This window comes from Crocuta crocuta, unplaced genomic scaffold (genome assembly GCF_008692635.1).
Source record: "Crocuta crocuta isolate KB4526 unplaced genomic scaffold, BGI_CrCroc_1.0 scaffold72, whole genome shotgun sequence".
Classification (NCBI taxonomy): Eukaryota; Metazoa; Chordata; class Mammalia; order Carnivora; family Hyaenidae; genus Crocuta; species Crocuta crocuta.
In genome coordinates, this window is record NW_027529427.1 from 9,814,352 (window position 1) to 9,824,413 (window position 10,062).

A 10,062-nucleotide genomic window follows, 5' to 3' on the forward strand; every position below is an offset into this window, starting at 1 on the left:
GAGTGTTGAAAGACTACAAAGGACGAGAGACATCACAACAAACATGAAACCTATAGATAACACAATGACTCTAAATCCATGTCTTTCAGTAATAACACTGAATGTAAATGCACTAAATGCTCCAATTGAAAGACATAGGGTATCAAAATAGATTAAAAAAAAACAAGACCCAACTATTTGCTGTCTATAAGAGACCCATTTTAGACCTGCGAACACCTTCAGATTGAAAGTGAGGGGATGGAGAAGCATCTATCATGTTACAGGAAGTCAAAAGAAAGCTGGAGTAGCCATACTTCTATCAGACAAACTAGATTTTAAACTAAAGGCTGAAACAAGAGATGAAGAAGGACATTATATCATAATTATGGGGTCTATCCACAAGAAGAGCTAACAATTATAAATGCTTATGCATCCAATTTGGTAGCACCCAAATATATAAAAACAATCACAAACATAAGCAATCTTATTGATAAGAATGCGGTAATTGCAGAGGACTTTAATACTGCCCTTAGAGCAATGGACAGGTCATCTAGGCAGAAAATCAAGAAACAATGGCCCTGAATGATACATTGGACCAGATGGACTTGACAGATGTCCTCAGAGCTTTTCATTCTAAAGCAGCAGAATACATATTCTTCTTGAGTGCACATAGAACATGCTCCAAGATAGATTACATACTGGGTCACAAAACAGCACTTGATAAATATAAAAGAACTGAGATCATTCCAGGCACATTTTCAGATCACAATGCTATGAAATGTAAAATCAACCACAGGAAAAGTTTGGGAAACCTTCAAATGCATGGAGGCTAAAGAACATTCTACTAAAGAATGAATGACCAACCAGGCAATTAAAGAAGAAATTAAAAATATATGTAAACAAATGGAAATGAAAACACGACCATCCAAACAGTTTGGGATGCAGCATAGGCAGTCTTAAGAGGAAAATATATTGCAATCCAGGCCTATCTCAAGAAACAAGGAAAATCTCCAATACAAAATCTAACAGCACACCTAAAGGAACTATCAGCAGAACAGCAAAGAAACCTCAAGGCTAGCGGAAGAAGAGAAATGATAAAGATCAGAGCAGAAATAAACAATATAGAATCCCTCCCCCACCAAAAACAGTAGAACAGATCAATGAAACTAAGAGCTGGTTTTTTGAAAAAATAAACAAAAGTGATAACCCCCTAGCCAGACATCTCAAAAAAAAAAAAAAAAGAGAGAGAGAGAGAGATAGAGGACCCAAATAGATAAAACCACAAATGAAAATGGAGTTATCACAACTAATCCCTCAGAAATACAAAACAATTATCAGAGAATTCTATGAAAAATGATATGCCAACAAACTGGACAACTGGAAGAAATGGACAAATTCCTAAACTTCCACACACTACTAAAACTCAAACAGGAAGAAATAGAAAATTTGAACAGACCCATAACTAGTGAAGAAATTGAATCAGTTATCAAAAATCTCCCAACAAATAAGAGTCCTGGGCAAGATGGCTTTCCAGGAAAATTCTACCACACATTTAAAGCAGAATTAATCCCTGTCTTTCTCAAGCTATTCCAAAAAGTAAAAATGGAAGGAAAGCTTCTGGACTCATTCTATGAAGCCAGCATTACCTTGATTCCCAAACCAGACAGAGACCCCACAAAAAAGGAGAATTATAGGCCAATATCCCTGATGAACATGGATGCAGAATTTCTCAGCAAGATACTAGCAAATCAAATTCAATAGCATATAAAAAGAATTATTCACCATGATCAAGTGGGATTCATTCCTGGGTTATAGGGATGTTTCAGTATTCACAAATCAATGTGAAACATCACATTAATAAAAGAAAAGATAAGAACCATGTGATCCTGTCAATATGTGCAGAAAAAGCATTTGACAAAATATAGCATCCCTTCTTAATAAAAACCCTCAAGAAAGTCAGGATAGAAGGAACATACCTACACAACATAAAAGCCATATATGAAAATCCCACAGCTAACATCATCCTCATTGGGGGAAAAACTGAGAGCTTTTCCCCTGAGATCAGGAACACGACAGGGATGTCCACTCTCACCACTGTGGTTTAACAGTGTTGGAAGTCCTAGCACCAGCAATCAAACAACAAAATGAAATAAGAGGCTTCAGAATTGGCAAAGATGAAGTCAAACTTTCACTTAAAAAATGTTTTTATTCGTTTCTGAGAGAGAGAGAGAGAGCAGGGGAGGGTTAGAGAGAGGGAGACACAGAATCTGAAGCAGGCTCCAGGCTCTGAGCTAGCTGTCAGCACAGAGCCCGACACAGGGCTCGAACCCATGAACCACGAGACCATGACCTGAGCTGAAGTCGGAAGCTCAACCAACTGAGCCACCCAGGCTCCCCTCAAACTTTCACTTTTTGCTACATGAAAAACTCTACATGAAAAACTCCAAAGACTCCACCAAAAGGCTGCTAGAACTGATCCATGAATTCAGCAAAGTCACAGGGTACAAAAATCAATGTACAGAAATTGGCTGCATTTCTATGCACCAATAATGAAGCAACAGGAAGAGAAATCAAGAAACTAATCCCATTCACAATTGCACAAAAAACCATAAAATACCTAGGAATAAACCAAACCAAAGATATAAGAGATCCATATGGTGAAAACTATAGAAAACTTATGAAGGAAATTGAAGGAGACACAAAGAAATGGAAAAACATTCCATGCTCATGGATTGGAAGAATAAATATTGTTAAAATGTCAATACTATCCAAAGCAATCTACACATTCAATGCAATCCCAATCAAAATTGCACCAGCATTCTTCTGAAAGCTAGAACAAACAATCCTAAAATTTGTATGGAATCACAAAAGACTCTGAATAGCCAACATAATATTGAAGAAGAAAGCCAAAGCGGGAGGCATCACCATCCCAGACTTTAGCCTCTACTACAAAGCTGTAATAATCAAAACAGTATAGTATTGGCACAAAGACACAGAGACCAATGGAATAGAATAGAATAGAGAACCCAGAATTGGACCCACAAATGTATGGCCAGCAGGAGAGTACCAGGGGAAAAAAAGACAGTCTCTTTAGCAAATGGTGCTGTACAGCAACATGCAGAAGAATGAAACTAGACCACTTTCTTACACCATACACAAAAAAAAACTAAAAATGGATGAAAGACCTAATTGTGAGACAGGAAACCATCAAAACCTTAGAGGAGAAAGTAGGCAACAACCTCTTTGACATCAGCTGCAGCAGTTTCTTATGCAACACATCTCCATAGGCAAGGGAATTAAAAGCAAAAATGAACTATAGGGACCTCATCAAGATAAAAAGCTTCTGCACCGCAAAGGAAACAATCAACAAAATTAAAAGGCAACTGACAGAATGGGAAAAGATAGTTGCAAATGACATATCAGATAAAGGGCTAGTATCCAAAATCTATAAAGAACTTACCAAACTCCACACCCCCCAAAAAAATAATCCAGTAAAGAAATGGGCAGAAGACATGAATAGACACTTTTCCAAAGAAGACATCCAGATGGCCCACAGATACATGAAAAGATGCTCAATGTCACTCATCATCAGGGAAATACAAATAAAAACCACACTGAGATACCACCTCAGACTGGTCAGAGTGGCTAAAATTAACAGATCAGGAAACAACAGATGCTGACGAGGATGTGGAGAAACAAGAACCCTCTTGCACTGTTCATAGGAATGCAAACTGGTGTAGTGGCTCTGAAAAATAGTGTGGAGGTTCTTCAAAAAATTAAAAATAGAACTCCCCTATGACCCTGGAATAGCACTACTGGGAATTTATCCAAAGGATACAGGAGTGCTGATTCATAGGGGCACATGTGCCCCAATGTTTATAGCAGCACTTTCAACAATAGCCAAATTATGGAAAGACCCTAAATGTCCATCAACTGATGAATGGATAAAGAAGATGTGGTTTATATATACAATGGAATACTATTTGGCAATGAGAAAGAATGAAATCCTGCCATTTGCAGTAACGTGGATGGAACTGGAGGGTATTATGCTAAGTGAAGAAGTCAGAGAAAAATATCACATGTTTTCACTCATATGTGAAACTTAAGGAACTTAACAGAAGATCATGGGGGAAAGGAATAGGAAAAAAATAGTTACAAACAGAGGGGGAGGCAAACCATAGGAGACTCTTAAATACAGAGAACAAACTGAGGTTTGATGGGGGCCTGGGGGAGAGGGAAAAATGGGTGATGGGCATTGAGGAGGGAACATGTTGTGATGAGCACCAGGTGTTGTATGTAAGCCATAAACCACAGAAATCTACCCCCAAAACCAAGAACACACTGTATGTTTGGCAATTTGACAATAAATTATATTTTTAAAAATAAAAAATGAATAAAATCATTAAATTAATAAAAAGAAATAACTGGACATAAAAAAAAGAGATAATTCAACTAATTGTTTCAGTGTCCAACAGGAGGCAAATATCTAAGAAGTGAAGAATTAACTTATACAGAATCCCAAGGCCTCAGAGAGAAGATAAGGCCCCAATCACCTAATCTTTCTTACGGTGCCACTTTGCTCCACACAGATCTGTTGATGCTTTTTTAGGGGCTGGCAGCTGCAGAAGATGGTTACCTGAGCTGTAAGAGACTTAGATGTAATGAGGGTAAGGGCCTCAGCATTGGCCTCTAATCAGCTTGAGCCAGTTTGTCAGGGAGATGAGTTTTTTCTTAGTTCCCCAGTGTTCTTTGCACTTTGGTAGTCCATCTTTTACCCCCAGGAGTAAGTGCCTCTCATTCTCACTGTCTCATCTTTCTGCTGAATTCTATGTAGCTGACTGATGTTAGCCTAAAGGGCTTCCCACTCCCAGGGGAGGTGAGTTTAAGAGAGATTAAAGCTGGGGCGCCTGGGTGGCTTAGTCGGTTGAGCGTCCGACTTTCACTTAGGTCATGATCTCGCGTTTCGTGGGTTTGAGCCCCACGTCAGGCTCTGTGCTGACTGCCAGCTCAGAGCCTGGAGCTTATTTCAGAGTCTGTGTCTCCCTCTCTCTCTGACCCTCCCCTGCTCACGCTGTTTCTCTCTCTCTCTCCTAGAAATAAATAAAAATATTTTTTAAAAAAGAGAGAGATTAAAGCTAAAGTTATGGAGATGATGCTCTGAAAGGTGCCATTTTTTGGCATCAACCTGTTGGGAGGAGTGTAAGCAGGGGAAGAATCAGGGCCACTAGGAAAATGTTGCTTAAACAATACAACCCAGATTCCCTAAGGTTGGTTTTGAAAGGAGTCTTGCCTGGGAGAAGGGTAAACTGAATTGTGTGACTCTAAATTTGTCCTGTCTCACCTTCTTGATGGTCTCTTGATGATTATGACCACAACCATGCAGACCTCAAAGGGCCAAGGATGCCCATCCTTCTGCCCATAGTGCCTGGCAGTATATGAGAAACAAGCTTGGAATATTAATATATATGTGAGAGTACTTAAGGCTAGGTGATAAAGTTAAATAAATGTGGTGAGTACCTAAATCTAGATAATCTGATTATAGACTAGTCTGCTCTCAGATATTCACAGGCTTACAGCAATGTAGGTGCCTGGAAATTAACAGATCTTTTTCCAGCTCCTAGTCTCCTTCCACATGGGAAACTCTATCTTTAATACACACCCCTGGGAATACCAACCTAGATATGTGGACTCTCAAAGTCTAAGCTAAGAGAATGAGGAGAAGCCCTCTCTACCCATAGTCTGCCCTTCCTGTTCCAATTTATAGTAGTAATTAAATATTTGAGTTTAGCCTCTGGTGCCAGATTCTCTGAGTACAAACTCCCACTCTACCCTCTTAACAGTTTTTTTTTTTTAATAGTTTATTGTCAAATTAGTTTCCACATAACACTCAGTGCTCATCCCCACAAGTGTCCTCCTCCATGCCCATCCCCCCCTCCCNTGAGCAAATCAGAGAACTCTAGATGCTGGCGAGGATGTGGAGAAATGGGCACCCTCCTACACTGTTGGTGGGAATGTAAACTGGTACAGCCCCTCTGGAAAACAGTGTGGAGGTTCCTCAGGAAACTAACAATAGAACTCCCCTCTTAACAGTTTTGATCAGGGTTGAGTTAACATTACTTTTTTTTTTTTACATTTATTTATTTTTTTGAGAGACAGAGCACAAGTGGTGGGGGGGGTGGGGCAAGCAGAGAGAGGAGACATAGAATCCAAAGCAGGCTCCAGGCTCCGACCTGTCAGCACAGAGCCCAACACGGAGCTCGAAACCACAAACTGAGATTGTGACCTGAGCCAAAGTCGGACGCTTAACCAACTGAGCCACCCAGGTGCCCCTGAGTTAACATTTCTAACCTTACCTTACGTCCTTTTCAAATGGATGTGGCTCAACTCCATTAGACTATTACAATGATTATATTTAAGAATGTGACTTCACAGCCCCAAAATTCATGCAAGACAAAATACACTCACACATAGTAACTGGAATGTGAAGTAATTTCTTTACCAAGCCTAAATATGCTGAGTAGGAGCTTGTTTTCTCATAAATGTAAATATAAATATAATCATGAGTACTGTTGTTATCATTTTGAGACACACACACACAGAAAGAGAGAGAGAAAAAGAAAAGCATTTACTTAAAGAATTGGCTCACGTGATTATGGGAGCTCACAAGTCCCAAGATCTGCAGTCAGTAAGCTGGAAGCCAGGAGAGCTGATGGAGTAGTTTTAGTCCAAGGGCAGGAGGCTGATGTCCCAGCTTAGCAGTCAGGTAGGTAGCCATTCTCTCTTACTCAGCCTTTCTAGTCTATTCAAGTCTTCAGCTGATTGGCTGAAAGCTACCACGTTATCAAGTGCAGTCTGCTTTACTCAGTCTACTGACTCACATTTAATCTCATTCAGAAATACCCTCACAGACACACCTAGGGTAATGTCTGACCAAATATCTGGGAATCTTGTAAAGTTGACAAAAAAAAGTTGACCCAGTAAAGTTGACACATAATTATCATCACAGGGACTAAAAAAATATGTCCTTCCTTCTTTTCAAACTTTTACTCAGGGCTAAGGCGTAGGATGGAAGTGAGATGGGAAAGTATCAATGAGATCTGGGTTGCCACAAGTCAAGTAATTAAGACAGCAGACTTAAAAACCAAAAGGAAGCAGGCATTTTTTTTTTTTTTAATTCCAAAGACTCTAAGGTCACTGTCTTAGTTTGCTCCAGCTGCCATAGCAAAATATCACACACTGGGTAACTTAACAGAAATAAACTTTCTCACAGCTCTGGAGTCTAGAAATCCAAGACTAAGGTCCAGCAGGTTCAGTTTCTGGAAGGCTTCTTTTCTTACATACAGCCTCCTTTTTGTGTCCTCACATGGCCTTCCTCAGTGCACGTGCACTTCCGATGTCTCTTCCTCTTCCTATAAGGATACCAGTTCTATTGGTGTAGGGCCCCACTTTTAATGACTTTATTTAACTTTAATTACCTCCCTAAAGGCCTTGTCTCCAAATACAGCCACAGCGGGGACTAGGGCTTCAACATAGGAATTGGGGAACACAATCCAGTGTTTATAGAGTAGTCATGGCTTCCTCCAGCCCAACCCAATAAAGGGAAAGATGATGGATTTCAAAAGGCATCATCATAATGAAAAGCAATAAATTGCCAATGTAATCACTAGTATTGTCATTATCATTTTTATATTGAGTCATTAAGAACCTATTCATGACACATTTGCTGTTTCACAAAGGGAACTTGAAAAATCAATTTATTCAGCAATGTTTATTGAGCATCTTTGATACACCCAACTAGCTACTTTTGATGGGGAGGATAACACAACCCCTGCCTTTAAGGTGTTCCTATTTGTAGGAATGTTTAAACACATGCACACTCACACATATCTAGAATCCAAAGTAGAAAGGGATAAATGTAACAGAAGAAGTAATGGAATATGCTATAGGAATTTGGGAGAAAAAGAAATATATAGTTACTTATAGTCATCCTTTATTGAGCATTTACCATGTGCTTGGGAGTTAGCTTAATCATGATTGTCAGTTTTTAGATCTTATAAGACAGACAATAGTTCAACTCATAATTTAATAAGTACTGTATGTATCTGTGAGTGAAATTTAGTACTCTGGTCAAAGCAGCTCATTTCTTCCAGAAAAGCCATAAATTTGCTTGGAGTGACTTGATGGTTGGTGGTCAGGTGCCTGAGAAAAGTGGGATGGGAGAGTGGGTTTCATATTTCAGCAGCGACTGACCTCTGCTGGGGAAGTGGATGGTTTAATAATGTGGCCAAAATCTGAAGTATAAAGAGAGGGGCTCCTACCAAGGCCAGACCCAGTTGCCCCCAGCCCTCTCCATCTAGAGAGGAGGGGAAATCTGCTCTTCAACGTCATTGTGATCACCAAAAGGCCACAATGGCTAAGAGGCAGCCGGTGCCCTGATATCATTTTGTACATTCTGGGCTTAAAAGTAGGAAGAAGGAGTAATAATAAATGGATCAAGAAAGAGATTTGAAAATAATGGTATAGGAGTGGTGTACAAAAACAGAGCAGTAGAAACAGAAGCAGCTTTAGTATTGAGCACCTGCTGGGTACCAGGAGCTTTATGGCTTTGTGTATGTTATCTCATCTAATTCTCCAGTGACCACCTAGGCTATGATGCAGCTAGAAACAGGTTACCAGAGCAGAGGCTCAACAACTTGCTCAAGCACAGGCACATAAGCAGCAGAGCTGAGCTTGGAGCTCTTCCTCCTTCCAATCAATGAGCCCTGACCTCAGTCAACTAAATCCCAACCAGGTGCCTTGCCTGCCTGGGTCAGTCCTTCCTGGCAGCTGGTGTTTGGCAGCAGGAAGAGAATGAAAGTTTGGGGGATGATGAATGAACATTTGTCTGGTAGCACGTTTACATTTCTTTCCTAAGCAGCTGGAATTATAATGGCCAATCTCACAGAGTGTAGGAGTGCGCTTTGGTAATAGGGCTGCGTCCGCCTGGAGCCTCTAGGAACCCAGCCTCCCTATTCCCAGAGCGCTGCGCTCCACCCAGCGGAGGCTGGACCGTGAGGCGGGGCGGGGCCACCGCGGGTGCCCGGAGATTTGAGCCCCGGGTGGGTGGGGAGGAGCAATTGTGACCTGCCCGGTCCCTCCCCTCCTTGGGCACTGTGATGCTGCAGGGCAGCTGCTGGCCCAGCATGTCTGTCCCTGGCCCCCTCCCACCCGGTGTGTCACAACAGCGGAGGCGGCCGTATCTGGAGCAGTTGGGGTGGGCAGGCCCAGCTGGGAGGCAAGCGGGCGAGGAGAGCAGCCGCGATGGTGAGCTTTTCCAGGGCCTGGGGCCGCAGGCCGGGGATCTGGGGCGCAGGCCTGGCACCCAGCCGAGAGCCATATCTACGCGGAGGCTAACGGATCCATCGCTTTGGATCTGCAAAGCTTGAAGTCCCCTGGGGTGTCAGCTCAGGGTCGCGGGGGTCCGTACCCTCCGGCGGAGGGCAGCCGGTGTCGGTACACTAGATATAGAGACCTGGGACAAGTCGCCCCTCAAAGGGACCTAAGGGACATTTGCACACAGGTGAGGAGAGGGTGGACATGGGAAGCCGGAGCAGAAGAGGTGAGATTCTGAGGGATCCCTAGACAGCTCAGGGACTAGAGTGGGCTAAGTAGGAGACAGTTCAGGGACTCCAGATGGGTGGGCTGGGCACGGGCGGCTAGGGGAGTGGGTGCAGTCAGGTCCCGAACCCAATCAAATGTGACAGAGCCCCAGAATGTGACAGAGGACTTAGGACGTCACAGTCTCCCCGGGCTTCAGGTCGTTTTCCTTATTCGTCTCTGGACATTTGCTTGGGTTTAGGGCACTTAAACTTGAACTCGCTCAGCTTCCCAGACATTGGGCACCCATGCCAACTCCCCAGTTTTTCCAGCGGTCAAAGTCAGAAGGACTTTGGGACACAGAAGTCTCCCTCGGGAAGGCCAGGGGGCTCAGGCTTCTCTTTTTCTTTACTATCATGGTTAGGGGCTCAGCAGCGGCTCCCTTCTCCCTCCCCCAGATCTACCTCCTTTTGCATATGCAGATCTTACTTGTAGGAGTGGGTCTTT

The 10,062-nt window shown here is 42.4% G+C and overlaps 1 protein-coding gene across 1 annotated transcript in view; it reads left to right on the forward strand.

Moving 5' to 3' along the window:
- Window positions 1–9,188: 9,188 nt before the first annotated feature.
- Window positions 9,189–10,062, forward strand: part of TUBA8 (tubulin alpha 8) — a 19,949-nt gene continuing 19,075 nt past the window's right edge. The window contains exon 1 of the mRNA XM_077759281.1: window positions 9,189–9,282. Within this exon, the coding sequence (XP_077615407.1) occupies window positions 9,280–9,282 (3 nt within the window). The 5' untranslated portion in view covers window positions 9,189–9,279. The remainder of the gene's footprint in view (window positions 9,283–10,062) is intronic.